The sequence below is a fragment of the Psittacula echo genome (genome assembly GCF_963264785.1).
Source record: "Psittacula echo genome assembly, chromosome: 5".
NCBI classification, from domain to species: Eukaryota; Metazoa; Chordata; class Aves; order Psittaciformes; family Psittacidae; genus Psittacula; species Psittacula echo.
Window position 1 is genome coordinate 70722458 of NC_137739.1, and position 16822 is coordinate 70739279.

The window sequence follows — 16822 nt, forward strand, 5'->3', positions numbered from 1 at the left end:
ATTTCACTTGCAGAACACTTTTTGTGTCTCTCTGTTTTCTGACCCATGAGCTGAGAACCAAAGAATATTTAAGGGCTATTCCTCAGGTGTTTGCAAAAGGTAATGAAGAAAATGCAGTCTACTTGAACTTGAAATGCCGCTGATAGCAGCATTTTTTCGAGCTTGACAGGCTGAAATAATCTCTCTGCAAACTTTGCACAGGTTCTGCCTTTCAGAGCAGAGAGTCTCTCCTGCTATGAACAGTAACAGAAAAAAAGTCAGATTGGAGAAGAAGATATTTAATTGTGGCCTATAATCTTAATACAATAGCATTAAGGATCAGAGGAGGAAAACAAATAATAGGTCTACTGTTGGGTTCTATGAGAAACTAAAAGTCCTCTAAAAGGGTGATTCTCTTACCATACTTTCACTTCCACATGAATAGGACTGTTTAGTAATAGGTAAACTGTGTACTCCTCAAAACTTTCTTGATTAAAGAATATCAATAATTTGTATACAGACTCCAATGTCTCCTCTCATGCGTCAATATGTGACCATAGCCACTTGCCTGAAGAGAGCTCATCTGTTTTCTGCCTTCCACTGAGGCACAAAAAAAAATATCTTATTTTATCCTTCTCTTAATATAACATAAATTATGCCATGTATGTGGGACTGAATATCTTCCTAGAAGCGCTAACTCTCTTTTAAGTTATTTCCTGCTTCACATTTGCTCTTTACTTTTCCTGTTGCGGTAATACTAGAAGACATACCCACGGCAAAGGGCCACCTGCCTATAGTGTACAGGCAGGCAGGCATCATTTTTTGTTATGAAAGAGCTTTCTAAAGATGAACACAGTGAATCAGCATTTATGCAAATAGAGACACTCTCTTGCACAGAAAACCAGAAGAAGCAGCCGCAGCTTCCAACTCCTCCTCCTGATGATGTTCTTTAAGTACTTGACAGGCCATAATAATAACAGAGGGCAACATTCAATTCAGATCTAAATTACCTAAAAACTTTCCCCAAAGCTTTTACATTTTGTTACTGTTGCACTTTTTCAGGTGCAACTTAATTATGCAAAAATTACTACTGCAATATCCTGTTGCATCACCAATAGCAAAATATGGGCAAATGCACCCAAGCACTGAGATTTCAAAACTAATCCTCAGGAAAAAAATTAGTACGTATATATATATTTGTACAGGAGGCTTGCCTCCCATTTGCTTTCTTCTCTATCAGAATACTTACTACCTTTTCATGCAGTACTCAGTATGCCATAGCTTTATTCTTTGTTTCCAGTATTCAAAAGCCATAGCTTTATTCTTTGTTATGTCTTTGCTGGTGCTAGACTTCTATTGTAGTACTGCTTCTTTCAACCCATTCAACAGGACTGGAAAATCTTTTTTGCACAGTTTGATATCCTAGCTGCCAAGAATTGCAGTTTTTGCAATCTGTTCTCTCACAAAGAAATTTCACTCAGCTACAGATTGTTGGGTGCCTACAAGACAAAGGCAAATGCTGAGCAAAAAATGTTACAGCTGTTTCAAAAAGGAGAAAGATCTAAGCTTTGACCTAATGCTTCACATAAACCAGTTAGAAATCTCATGGTAACACTTTATAATCAGAAAGCACTCTGTTTCTGATAGTTTAAAAGTGTTTTGAAAAATCTCGAGTATTTAATCTGGTAACTTGCTGAAAAAGGTACATTTTACCACATCCATTCTTCAGACATAAGAAACTGCATGGACTAAAAAACCCCAAGACTGCAGGAATCATATGGATCTCACACAGTCATTGCTTTTTTTTTTCTCCCCAAACTCCAAGCATGCATTAGTCATGTACCATGTCTGAGTTTTTCTCTTGGTGTGCTGCTCTTCATTTCACAAACTGAAAATCAAAAATGGACATTCACATTTTAGCTGTCCCTTGTTTCTGCCTGAACTCTGAAATACCCAGTAGGAAGTTGGATGTTTTAAAGCATTTGCTGTACTGTAATAGGGCTGGAAAACCAAATCAGTAAAGATACCATATTATTTTTCTAAGTGCTCCTATAATCCTGCTGAGAAATGGATGGGTCGTATGAGAATTTTCATACATTTGCTCACTTGGGAACATGAATAACCAAACTCCAGGTTGTTCCCAAGTATATATACCCTGGGGAGTGGAACGTGATGGAAATATCCCTGAATTAAAACCTTCCTGAGCTGGTACAACCACATCACTCAGTGAAGCGCTGCACAGATACCACTTCAGGTTTGGGGCCAGTATTGCTGTTTCATAACCCTTACTGCCCATGAGTTAACAACACTTACTGACCCATCAGCACTGCCTTCTCTTACAGCCATGTGTCACACCAATGCTGTTACATCACTTCTGTTTCCAAACCTGTCAACAGCATCTCCAACCCCCCTGTCACATGTTCACTTATGGGACACATCCTTGGACCTTCTGAGAGCAGGAGTTCGTGTGCCTCAAAACCAAGTGACACTGGTGGAAAACAGTCACTTTCCTGGCTCACTGATTTGGGAAGATCATCTTTACTAAACGAGTTTCTGCTGTCAATTTCTATTCAATGACCATCAACGAAAATTTTCATGTTCAGGTAAGTTTAAGTACTTGAATGTTGCAGATGTGAGCACCTGTATGTAACAGTGGACTTCAATCATCAGTTGTGCAAACCAGGATTATAAAACACCTGGACCTTCATTTCTTCTACAATATGCTAAACCACATGCTATCAGTTGTGACTGAATTGGAAAATTGAAATGAATGTCAGGACTATTCAGAGTGCCTTGTTGTAGTATCAAATTACAAAAAGACCCAAACCATTACATAGAGTCATAGAAGATGTACTATATACCTGTGTCATGGTTTAAGCCCAGCTGGTAACTCAGAACCACACAGCCACTTGCTCACCCTCACCCTTTCCCCCCCCTACTCCCAGAGGGATGGGGAAGAGAATGGAAAGAATGTAACTCCCATGGGTTGAGATGAGAACATTCCAGTAGCTAAAGTATAACACAAACCCACTACTGCTACCACCAATAATAATAATGATAAAGGAAATGACAAGGGGAGAGAATACAATTGCTCACCACCTACCAAGCGATACCCAACATGACCCAAGCAGTGATCTGGGCCTTCTGGGTAACTCCCCCAAGTTTCCATACTGGGCATGATGTGCTGTCTAGTGATTAAAATTATTACAAAATAAAAGGTGGTTTAGGTGACAGTAAAGAAAAAAAAAAATAAATCAGTTACCTCCAGAAGATCATTTTGTTCTTTAGTAATTTTTTCTAATTTCTTCAATTCTCTCAAAAGCTGCCTTGCTCTCTGAAAGACTGAGAAAGGTTGCTTTTTCACCCCTGGTAGCAGTAGTGCATCTTCATAGGACTGTATATGCACAATGCTTTTCATCATGGGACCAACATGGTCCAGTATAACCTATTAGGATACAGGAGAGATGATGGACATGATACTGAGTTGGAAAAATCAAAACTGAAAATTTATACTACTGTCATGATGTGCAAAAGTTCTCTCTGGTGAGTTTCCCATTTACGAAGGAAGAATATTTTAATCTTGGAACAAACAAGTGAAAATCTATAGTGAGGTTGTCTAAAGCAAGACAAATATATGACTAACATTTACAATTTTGCCTTTTCTGCATATACATACAGTTTTCATAATGACAAAGGATATTCAGATTAATTACTATTTACTAAGCATATCATTTCAATTTAAAATGAGGAAGTAGATGAACATTATTTTCCAGAAGAAATATCAGTTTATTTTTTCCATGTAATGTAGCCATTACAAAATCATTTTCTGGATGACAAATCTATGAAAGGTATGATGACACTCATCTCTTCCCTGATACTGAATCCATGCTTTTTGCATTTCAGTTACCTAACTGAAATGCATGTGGTATAAAAGAAAAGATACTATAATGCCTTGCTTTGCTTCAACTCAAGCGAAAAAAGGAAAACCATGTGGCCAAGATATCTTTGCAGTGAAGTCTCTGCAAGATGAAATGGTTTTATGGCAAGTCACTCCAGCCTGCCTTTCCAGAAATGTCTACTAAACTTTGCCTCCATTTTTTGAAAACTAGGGCCTGATCTTGAGACTTTCAGATTGCTTACTGTTTGATGCTAAGTAGAGTGATAGGCAGTGTCTCTGAGAGTCAGGCTATAAACTTTCCAAAAATGGAGACCCTAAATATGGCAGGTATGTCTGATAACATGTACTTAAGTTACATATTCAAGTTCATTATGGGCATTTTCTCAATAGTGCTTTAATTTAAAATGTTTTCACACAAACCGTGACTGTGCTTCCTGAAGGGATCTTCCAACAGTCTCACCTTGGTGTTTACACTGAGCAGTTGTCTTGGACCATGCAAACTGTATTCCTTTCAAATGAAGCTAAAGCAGAAGACACACAGCCACTAATGGAAGTCCATTCTACAGGATCAGTCCAAAGTAAGCCCCCAAGACACATACAACACAGACATCGGGTCCTCTGCACCAACTGTTTTGCCCTACCAATGTGCTCCTCTTGGACTGCACTATTTGCTATTGTAGAAATATGTAGCTGAAATCATGACTATAAAAATACTTTCAATCTTTGATCCGAGAGCTAGAATTTGTGTGATACTAACATTTCAAAATCATATACTAAAAACTGGTAAATTGGAAAAGTCACAAAGCAGCTTGTGAAAACATATTTATGCTAACTTATGCATAAATATATAGAGAAAAAAGTCTATATAGGAGTTTTCACAGACCTGTCCATGTTTAAGTTGGTCTTTAGGAGAAAATTCTAACAGATCTTCAGATGACAGGCTTGTCTTCATTTTGACAATGTCCTTCTCAAACACTTTAATGTGAGATTCGATGGCATCCAATTCCTAGATTTTGAGAAAAGAGAGAGTATTTGTAGATAATACAAGTACAAGCCAGCTTGTATTTCTGCTTTTCACTTGCATCTAAAAAGAAATACTGAAAAACAAATGCAGTGTATGCAGGATATGTTAATGGATGCTATCAAGCAAAAGGTTAGTTATTATAGATTATGCATCATACTTAACTTCTGAAGGAATTAAATTTCTAAGGTTACCTGGTCTGTTTTAAACCCTGAATACAGAATTGAAATATCCTTAAAAAGTCACATTATAAATTACCAGTAGTGACAAGACATTTCTGCAGTGGTGACAGTTATCAGCATAGGAAACTAAATACACGCTTGCAACTTTCTGTTGGAAGAGTCTTACTTCACATCGAAAATGGATCCACATAAAGTCCCACTGCTGTGAACTCTCATGGAGTCAGAGTCACAGAATAAATAGATCAGAAGGGACCTTGAGAGATCTCTGGTGCCCATCAGAGCACATTGTCTGGGGCATGATCCTTTTGATAGTTGCGTATCTCCTAGGATGGAGACTTGCCCCTACCCCCTTTGGGCCTCTGATCTAGTTTTTAACCAATCTCACTGGAAAAAAAAATAAATAAAAGAGTCTTTTTTAATATGTAGATGGTATTTCCTCTGTTATCATTTGGGTCTGTTACTGCTCATCTTTACTCTGCAGATCCTAAGAAAAGTCTGGCTCTATCCTATTATGTAGTAGTAGACAGCAGTAATACCCACCCCCAGCTGTCTCTTCTCCATCCTGAACTGATCCAGGTTTCCCAGCCTTTCTTCCTACATGCCATGCTACAGCCCCCCAACCACCTTGAAAGCCTTCCTCGACTCACTTCAGGAACATCTATGTCTTCCACTGGGAAACATAAAGCTGGGCACAGTACCCACAGATGATCCCTCAGGCAGCCCAGGACGCTTGTCACAAGCCATGCTACTATGCTATGATCAACTTGTCCACCAGGACCACAACCCTCTGGCAGAGCTGCTTTCCAGCTGGTTGCCTCCCGGACTCTGTTTGGACATGTCCCCTCCAGAGTGCCAGACTTTGCATTTTTCTCTGTTGAATTTCATCAGCTTCTCTAGCCATGGTGTGAGTCCAGGTGCCTCTGAACAGAAGCCCTACCCTCTGGCAAGATAAGTCCTTTTAATTTGCCAGTCAACAAGCCCCGCATTTCTCCTCCTAAACAAGGAGTTCCATTAATACTCCTGAACTTTGCAGCTTAATTAGATATCAAACACCTTCTGAGGTGGTTTGTTTCCAAACAATTAATTTCCTCACTTGTTACACGTACTAAAAACAGCACACCTTTTTACCTGTGAAGGCAATATAATCTGTATTTCATAACATATGATGAAGCACTGATAAAAGGTGCTTCTAGAACACTCAAACTTACGTCAGCCACATGCTGGATCTGTGGAAGAATCTCTGCTATCTCGTGCTGTAAAGTTGCTACTTGCTCATCTATTTCATTTAGCTGTTGCATTACATTGTCTGTTTCAAAGATTGGTGTTAGCTCCTCCAGCTCCAAGTAAACACTGTGTAGAAGATTTTGCTTTTGCTCCGAGTCTTCCAAAGCCATCTGGAGACACAATAAGAGCTTACTTTGATTCATCAAGGGTGAACATGAATGTTTCACAGAGGTTAGTACCAGAATGAATCAGTTTAAATTTCCTATATGTCACTGACCACTGCATATATTCCCAAAAGCTTAGTTCAGACCAAAACACTTCATTCCTAAGGGAACTGAACTGTCGCATTCTGCAGGCAGAAAAATAAGAGATGTGGCATGATTTTAAGGGAATCAGTTAGATAAAATAAGTCTACATAAGCATGACAAAAGGTATAAAGAGGAAGATGAACTCAGAGAGAGGGCCCACTACAAAAAAAGTAGGAGATCCTGGAGAAGATTCCTCTCCAGCTCCTTTGCAATGGTCAGGCTGACTCCAAGTATATGAGCAAGACATGTCAGCCAGACACCTGAAAAAAGGTTTTCTGCACACCAGCCTGTATAGCAGATGTAATAAAATGCTCCCAAAAGTACCTGGCCAGTTGTTCATGATGAGAAGATTCTTCCCATCTGCAGCTAACTGGATGAGCTTTTGGATTAATTATAGTAAATGTCTTCATGAAGGACAAGTGAGGGTTGCAAGAAACCCACGTGATCCACTTGTCTTTGTGGCATATGAAGGAAAGGACTGAATGCATACCTCAACTCCAATGCAGACCTTGGGTGCATTTTCAAATCCACTAGTTTCCCAGCTCAGAACACAAAATTCACAAACGCAGGGGACAATAAAATTTTGTCACAAAAATGTTCACAGATTTTAGAAATCAAAATCTCCTGATTGTGGCTACATGCTCTGTAACATAGCAGCCGAGAGCAGTCAGCTAGTTTTTGTAATGAATTCTTACTAGCTTCAGTATGAAAACCTATGTTCAGAGCACCAATTGTCCCTTGGCATCAGCCAAGAAATAGATGTATAAAAAATTAAATTTCAAAATCTGGAATTTCCAGAAATCCTCTTGGCACTTGCCTAGCCCTGATCTTCCCTGTAATATTACAAACATTTGATTCATGAAATTACTAGTCAGAACTCCCTTCAAAATATAGAGAAAACAGCCTTCCAAACCACAGTTTACTTCGAAGTTTCCATGTAACACACAGACATTAAACACCACTTTACCCTTTTTGGACTACATACATACTATACAGAAAGAACCATGTATATTCAGGCAGTCAAAACCAATTATAGCCACACAGTAAGGTAACAGAAGACAATCACATATTTCAGTACTTTCACAAGACAAGTATGTCCAACACCAAAAAGTATTAATCTATATTTCATGAGTCTCTCTCTCTCTCAATCTTTTTCACTTAAAGGCTTTACTGAAAATGGTAAATTATTTATATCAGTAAGACTTAAGGATGCAAAATTTGTCTCTGCAGAGCAACCCATTCTAATAAGACCGTGTATCTGCATCAACACTTACCTGAAGATCAGCAGTATGTTTGCATAAGCTTTTTGCAGAGTCATTTTGAGCATTTGCTCTTAGCAAGAAGTTGGTGTTTTCTATCCAAACTTTCACATTCTTCAGGAGTTCATTGTATTCTTCCATCTTGTTGGCAGCCTAGAAATTTTACAAAGAAGCATAAATGACAAAATTTTACAAAGAAGCATAAATGCACTTTTATTCACTGTATAGGATAAATGCATCTATGGACAAGGCTAAAACAAAACAGGATGTGTTTTCATCAAGCTCAGTTCAATTAGTATGATGAAATAAAGATCACATTTTTTCTGAAACACTTTCATGATTTCAGGCTATTTCCTCTAATCAAAGCAAATTATCGGAGGCATTGTTGCAATGTTAATTTAATAGATAGCCCATTAGCAGAGTCATAGAGAACCCTCTTATCACCCACCCAGAGGCATGAACTCCCCATGCTAACCCACATCAGCCATGGTGCATATCTGGTCTTTTGGGATTGAAGCTGAAGGTGATGTTTGGGAGTTCAGAAACTGAGCTACAATAAGATGACGCACCTACAGCAGGCTTTTGAGCTTTTTGACTCATTTGACAGCTTTGGATGATATTTTATGAAAAGACTTTATATAAGGTTTTTCAAGGATGTGGGGTTTTTTTCCTTATACTTTTACATTTGCATCTACCTTGTTTAAAATGGCAGTTCTGCGCTCTGCGAGTTGTGAGACCTGTTGGTACTGCTGAAGGGGGGACACTAAGATATCCATCAACTCCTGTGCATGGCAGGAATTTTGCTCTACTATATCATGCACTTCTGCATCCAGTTCGTTGAGTTTGTAGTGCCAAAGGTCCAGCATATCCCAGATTTGCTGTATGGACAGAGAGGGGAAATGAAATAAAAGGTTAGGCTCAAAGATAACAGCAGAGTTATTTGTTCTTCATGTGGGGCATGAAGAATTACAAAGATTTCGGAACTGATATGATGAGAACAGAACATGCTGCATCTGCTGCTGTGATTCACAGTTGAAAAAACCCACGTAATTCGTAAATATTCACCAGCTAAATGCTGCTTGTACCTCTCCTATTACAGATGTAAAATGAATGTAGGGCCACTTTATGCTCCTGCTAAATCAGGCTCTGTAGAAACAACCAAAAATCTTTCAACATTCACAGGTGGTTTTTTTATTGTTGTTGGTTTTTTGTTTTTTTGTTTCTTGTTTTTTTTTTTGGGGGGGGTGTTTTTTGCAAGATTACCTTCTGAACTTCTTTGGCTTTTGCAATGTTTTCACTCTTCTGTTGCAACATCTTTTCAATAGCTTGAAGGCCATTGTTAATAGTTTCTGCTTTTCTTTTCAGCACATGCTGAGGAGAGCTCTGCAAGACTTCAAAACTCACCTGTAAAGAGAAAATTATAGGAAAGATTATAAAGGTTTGCATGTTTCTCTGCACCTCCTCACCAAAATTATTCATATTCTTTTTATGTTTCTCTTGACGAGTCACTTAAAACCTCAGGAATGGAATTACATTTGCAGGAAGAAGCGTTAATGTGAACAGGTTCAACGTTTACATGTTGTTCAGTAATTTCCTCTCACTCAAAAGTAACTGTTCAAGAAATACAATCCCTGAAGAAACTAACAATAAGACGCTGCAGCTCCCTGGGTGCTTAGCTGCCCCTTTTAAACTAATCTGTAACAGAGGCTAATCATGCTGCATTGTGAAAAGGGTCACATTTAGATTCATACTGTAAGAAACCTAGAATGACACCTCTATGTCTCAGCTGACAGCTATTACTTCCATGTAACAAATACGGGAATACAGAAGTGCATCAATGTACTATGAATTTCTAAATAAATATTTAGAGATTTAGTAACAAAATAAAAGGCTCCGAGCCCCCAAAAGTATGTGGAAATTAATTTTAGTCTGCAGAACTCCACAGAAATGAAAAATCAATACACTGGAGGGCCTGATTTTTTATGTAAAGAGAGAAACTCTTAAGTAAGCTGAAGTTGAGTAATTGCCTGAGCACAGAACTGAATGACACCAGTTACCATGCACCAGGTTACTATGGACTAGATGAAGTGTTGGGAGTGAGAAAGTTCTTGCTCTTGGCCCAGAGTTTCATCTTTTCTTACTAAACCTCACTAGCTCTTAGGGTCAGCCAACCACCAGGATATTGTTAAATCATGGTAAATTCTGTGTGTGCTGCAGCCCTAGGAATTTGTGGGCATATGCACGTTGAACAGCTTTGTGTTGCAGTGATGCAAAGATATCTAGTTTAGTAGTTATTCTGTTCTGAAGCTCCCTATACATTATCCTTTTTCTGGGAAGAGGAATTAAGATTATTAGTAAGTTAATAAATTATTTATCCATTTTCTTTCTTAATTTTATTAAAATTATTCATTATTTATGGATTCCAATGTGTAGTGTCAGACCAATATAATCATACCGATTGCAAGATATTGCATTGATAAAATTGCATTATCAGAATGAATACATACCAGAAATAACTACAGTGCTCCCCTCTCAAATACTCATGCTTATACAAAAAGAACCAAGATGTCCAAGCTGTACTTAGTGCCTAAGACTCTCTAGAAGAAGGAACTCAAGACTAATCATCAAACACTTGACCATTACTACTACTCTAGAGCATATGAAATATGAAAAAATACTGATGTTTGTAGTGCTAGTTTCCAAAATAAAAGAGAACCCTGCAGGAGTGAAAAGCTGGAACTGAGAAAGCTGGAACTGAGAAAGCAGACCAAGCACTGACTTCATATCTTTCCTCAGAAAAAATGCTGTATCTGTCAATGCTCTCGTCATCAGCAGGGTAGGATTTTAATTTCAAGACTTCTTACTGTGATAAATCTGGGATAAATTTATTATATTTTTTCACATAAAATACTACAATTTATTTTCATCTTTAGGTTAGCAGGTTCAGAATGAGGCAGAATGCCATCAAAATATGACAAGTTAATTCAATTTAAACACATGCTATTTCTTTGTATGTAAGTAAACCGACCTCCAGTTCCACCAGGATTTATTTTGTTTCATAAATGCATTTTGAAAATTTCCAAGATAATTTATATTGTTTTCCACTGCCTGAATGTGAAAAGAAAATGTTATCTAGTTTCCAGTATCTGTTCTTTCACTCTGACGTGTAATGTGTACATTGGGATAATCTTTTACCTCAGTAAATGAAACAGCAAATAACAACAAAAAAAACCCAACAAACCCAAAGCATAAATACTGGTTCACTTCCCTTCTTCTCCTCTCTCCAACCCAGTTTTTGGTTCTGAAAAGCATGGTTACTTTTGAAATAGATACTACAAAGTTAACTAAATGAAAACTAGTAAGCTGTAATGAATAAGTCTCTAAATATTTAATGCAAAATAAAATGAATGAATAATCTCATAGATACTAACAAGTAACTGGACTTCAAAATTGTTTTATTAAACTTTCAGATTTCATCAAATTAACTGAGATTTAGCCTTTAAAATTAGCATTAAACTTATTATTCCTGAAATAAGAGAACTAAAGGTTTTTTTCTTTCTTTTTAAAAGTAACGCACATAAATAAAAATGATCATAATTATACCAGGCTAAAATTTTACCCCAAACTTACAGTATGACTCCATTTTCCTTTAATTTTGCTTCCAGTTAATTGTTTATATCCCCCGTAAATAGAAAACAAACACTGCCAGAAGCCGATGCAATGTCAGTTAGTTATTTAAATTCCCTGCCTGCTTTTAAAGGAATGCAACCATGTCCCGAGGGGTGGTATAAAGAATGCCATGATACCCTACCATATGTGCAAATTAGATTAAAAAAAAAAATAAAAAAATCTGTTTTCAAAGTGCTCTTTTAACTCAGTTTAGAAAATATCTTCTCAGTTAAGCTATACAACCTTCCCAATCAACTCTTAACTACTAGTTCAGTTTAAGAACCAGACTCGATAGAAGACAGCACCCATATCATACCCAAGACTTTACTGGTAGTGGGTCTGCCATACCCTTTTTTAATGGAAAACAAAAATCTTATATTCAAACTGCTTGCTGTAAGGTCATTCTGTAAAGGAGACAGTTAACCTGAGGAATCTTTCCTCATGCACTCACTTTCACAGAGAGGAAAATTGCAAATGAATATAATCAATGTTTCAAGTTGAAATTTACAGTTACAACTTTCATCAAATACTACTATACTTATTTATACATTACAAAAACACAAACATACAAAATACATCAACAGTTACCTTGTCTTCTAGGTCTTGCAATACTTTCTTGCAGTCCTCCAACTGCGTTTCAATCTCTGCAGGAATTATTGTATGCAATTCAGAATACTTGATCCGGAGTTTCTCCATGATGTCCTTTAGAGTTTGACTTTCTTTACCAATCACATTCTGAATCTCCTACAAAATTAAGAATAATTCAGCAGTTTCACCCAGTTTATACTGAGTGCATATGAATATGTACATATGTATATATATACACACATACATATTGTGTTTTATATTTCCTATCATGATTGTGGTCTGGAAAAGTTGGGGGGTTTATATCAAGCCTCATGTGACTACCTCTGCAAGCAGATTAACTTTGAGAAATACTCACTCATTTAACCAACTGATGCTTTTGAATCTGTAAGAATTAATTAAACTTGATAGTACTCCAGGTCAAGCAACTGACGCACTTATGTTTATTGAGAGGTATAGCAATGTAATATTTGAAGTGCTCCTATGATTAAATGTTAACCTCTGTGCTCTCCCTTTTGCCAAAAGCGCATTTTCTCTTTGAAAGATATTTAATAGTCAACATTCATTCCTTCATTATTATAAACAACACAAAGGCCACAAAAGCAACAGGTTTCAAGCTGAAGTGTCTGCTTTCAGGCAATTACGCAGAGCAGCACAGCAGGCTTCTTTCAAAACAGTAGTTTCCAGTTCTGCACAAAGAATGCAGTTTTATGAGATAAAAGAAACTTGAACAACTGTTTCTAGACCTGTGGCCTAGAAATAAAATCCCATCTAAGTCCTCTTGCAGAAAGGAAGAAGAAACACATTTGTTTTGAAGGTTTTCTAGAATTTCAAGTTGAAAAGTTCTGTTTGTTTGCTTTATGGTTCCTTTTCCCAGTCTTCAGCTGTTTAGGAAACTCAGATTTTAAGTCAAGTTATTGGGGAAAATGATCCAAAGCTCCTACCAATGAAAGGCAATGAAAGACATTAAAACTAAATCCTTTGCTTTTTCAATCAGGGGTAATAGTAATCCATTAACTTCTAGTCTTCTTGGAAATCTTTTCCCTCACACAAATACAATGCACAGAAGAGATATGTAGGAGTTTGAGACTGATTTATTTTCTATCATCCCATGACAACTGGGTCTGACATTAGAAAACTCAAAACAATGCAACAGCCGTGTGCCTCATTCTATCATAGAGAAGGCTGCTGTTGTCAAATGACCCAGTAAAGATTGTGCCAGTATTTACACGGGTTTATAGATTCTCTGACTTGAATTTGAAAGAATCAGATACAACATTAGTCTCCAAAACAAAACATTTCTCTGCAAACTGGTTTCTGTATATAAATGCATGTTCAAATTTCACAGAGTATTTAGCTGGAAAGCCTATGCTTGTAAAAACTGTCCCCATTTTTCTCCTAGGGGACTAGATGATATTACCTTCCATTTGCATACTCATCCATGTTGGCAAGTTAAAACTTCACCACCCAACTAACCTAGATTTGTCATCTGGAAGGGAAATAGGCATTTCCATTTAAAAAATGCAATGGAGCCCCAAGTAATTTTATAGATTTTATAGAAACTAGGTTTTCTTTGGAAGAAGGGATGAAATTGTGGTGCAGATTTTGGCTTACTGGTGTTTGTATTAGTTAAAATTAAGGAAATTTTCAATCCTTTCAGCTGAATTTTCTACTGCTACAAAGAAATCATCTAAAAGGATTGCTGCTAACATTTGTTTGTGCCAACTGACGTAAGGAACAGAAACAAGGTTCAAACTCACTTTTGGGTGAGTTTTAAGTGTTCAGAGTAGCACAGTCTGGATGAAAGGGAAAAGACCAGGCATCAAGCACTTGCAGTGGTAACATCTCCTCTTAGATACGAAGAATTCAGTAAAAGAGTAGACCCAATTCTAATTCTAGATAACTTTCGATAGAAAATCAGCCCTTTCAGACAAATTGACAAGGTTTCAGCACAGTGATGCTGGCTCATGCGTTTTCAGATGCAGTTAACATTTCTCTCTCATGCTAACCCCTATAATAATGCTTATATCTGCCACTACGGTCTTCAGCTTCTGTACTTTTCCTAGTCCTTTACCAGCTTCAAGCATTCATCTTCTAAAGAAAATACATGGTGGGAACCTGCAACTAGTTTTTATACAAAACTCAGCAGAGAGCCCAAATTTGTAATAGACCTTAGTAGGTTAGAATAAATAAATTATGAAGTTCTATTGTTAAAAGATAATTCAAATATAATTAAAAATATTTTTAATCAAGATTAAATAATTAAGACAGTAATATAAACACAGTTAAACTAGTTTGAAATAAATATAATTAAAATAATAAATAAATAAACTGTTGGGAATAACAGAATTTCATGAAGTCAATAATTCAAAGAAGGACAACAGAAAAATAGTTAAATGACATAAACGTATAGACTAGGTTGCTGCAGAGTGCTGGTTGCTGCTGATGGAGACTCTTGTCTTGATCACAATTTGATTCCTAGGAACCATTTACCAGGTTAACCCCTGATGTGGGATATAAATCCAGAACATTTGAAGTGGCCCTGGCTAGGTACCAGATGGGGAAGAGGGACAGAACATACACTAAGCGGTCCTTCCTAAAAAGCATGCTGAGCCAGATTCATTTTCTTTAAGTCAAGGCCAGGTTGGACATACCCTTGGGTGACATGGTCTAATGTGAGGTCCCCTGTTCATGGCAGGGGGGTTGGAACTAGATGATCTTAAGGTCCTTTCCAACCCTAACCATTCTATGATTCTATGATAATGTGCATATGCCTATGTATATACTTTGCCACTAATTTTATTTGGAGCAAGTTCAAGCCCCAGCATAAATGAGAACATATTCTGAATGTCCACACACAATAACAGAGCCTTTCACAAACCTCCAACTGTCCTGGCTTTCCAGAAGCACCTTGTAGTAACAGAGCAGCATTCTGTAACGCATGTGTCACAGCACTTATTTCTTCAGCGAACTTGTTCCTCTGTTGAATCTCAGCTTGTACAGAATCCTTGTGGTCCTGGATCTTTTCATGCAACCTATGAAAGATTTCCAGTAAGAATACATTGTTAGACTCTGTATTTTAGAATTATTTTCTGTAATAAATCTCTGAGATTCTGGCCTTTATTGTCTCATTTTCTTCAAAAATAAGACTTCAGATATTGCTAAGAAAAGTATGTTTGGTAAACTGAATCAAATAGCATGCATATTTAAACTGCAAACAGCTCAGGTTCTCAGAGTCTCAAGATGCTGGAAGAACAGAAGACATTGCAAAGATTTCCATGTCAAAAAAGGCACAGAGAGGGCAAGTACAATCACAGATTTGAAAAAAAAAAATAAATTAAATATTTGAGGCAAATTTCAAACAGTAGTACTCAGTAAGGCAAAAGTTGAAGTGTTGAAAAAGCACAAGGTCTCATTTTCCTAAGACTGGAAAACCCACAAACCTCATTCAAGTTCACAAGAGCCTGGAACCTCCAAAATTGATAATTATCCCTTCTGATTCCTACTACATTTAAAGATAAATTGCAGCCCACACATGATATAGTCATACCACCTCTAACTAACACCTCCCAGTGTCCATGGGGGAGATAGCAGATGGGTTAGATGGAGCATTAGATTGACCCAGGAGGGAATTCACTATCTTTTTAAGTGCATACCCAATAAAACACTGTGCTTATAAGTAGTCGTATGTCTGTCTTCAAGAGAAATTTCACACTACTTACTTTTTACAGCGATCTTGCATTGCCTTTATCTCACATAAAGCAGGAAGGGCAGCTTCTGCCTCAGTATTTTCAGATGTATTCAGGATGTTTCTTATTCGGTGAAGAAGCAGGAGTAAAAGGAGCTGTTGCTGGTTGATGTTTTCCTCAAATGAGTTCACAAAATCTAGTAATTCTACCAGTTCCTCTCTGGTGGCCTTTTCTTTCTCTTTAAGACTTTCCGGCTGTTCTTCCTGGAGCTTATCGAGAATTATTGTTTCTCGTTCCAGCTAAGTAAACAGCATGTCAAAGCATGAGATAAAGTGCTCTTTTATTCTATCACCTTAAGTTACATTATTCATTTACTCATACGCATGACTAACTACTGGGAATTACATAGCCAGAGAGAGCTTGACTCTCTTTAGTGTGCCAAAACATTTGGGTTTGCTCTAACAAAGCACATAATCCTCCACAGAGTAGTTCTGGGTCTAGAGAATTCATGCTATAAATATCCCCATCATTTCTGTATCCAAGTTCAGAAAATGCTGGGAATAAGTGGCCGATCAGTGGGAGAGAAATGATGTTCTGCACTGACCTCAGCCTCATCTCTACCACATTCCCCAAAATTTACAGTTTGTTGAGCAACTCACCTCTTCATTGATGAATTTCCATTCCTGCTTTAGTTCTTCACAGTTAATTTCCAGCCCTTTCGCCACCTCAAGCAAACCCAGCCAATTTTCCCACAGTGCTGTCACAATCCTGCCCAGGGCCCTGTCACTTCTCTTGCATAATCTCATCAGCTCTCCAGAGACCTGCCTCAGCTTCACAAGATCATCTTCAGCCGACTCAATGTTAGAGACTAAAATCTTAGAGGAAAAATAAACCAATAAATCAACAAAATAATGCAGTCAGAAGTGTTAATGAAGCATTCAGTAACTTGATTAGGATCCTCAAATAAAATGGCAATCATTCCACTGATCTGGTTAAATATGGTTGTAA

The 16822-nt window shown here is 37.4% G+C and overlaps 1 protein-coding gene across 1 annotated transcript in view; it reads right to left on the bottom strand.

Annotated features, from left to right (window-relative positions):
* Positions 1-16822, bottom strand: part of SYNE2 (spectrin repeat containing nuclear envelope protein 2) — a gene marked incomplete at both ends in the record, with an annotated part of 167744 nt that overhangs the window by 83309 nt on the left and 67613 nt on the right. Inside the window, 10 exon segments of the mRNA XM_080618232.1 lie at positions 3242-3424; positions 4761-4883; positions 6289-6474; positions 7887-8024; positions 8567-8749; positions 9135-9275; positions 12129-12284; positions 15007-15160; positions 15848-16113; positions 16474-16689. Coding sequence (XP_080474358.1) covers positions 3242-3424; positions 4761-4883; positions 6289-6474; positions 7887-8024; positions 8567-8749; positions 9135-9275; positions 12129-12284; positions 15007-15160; positions 15848-16113; positions 16474-16689 — 1746 coding nt within the window.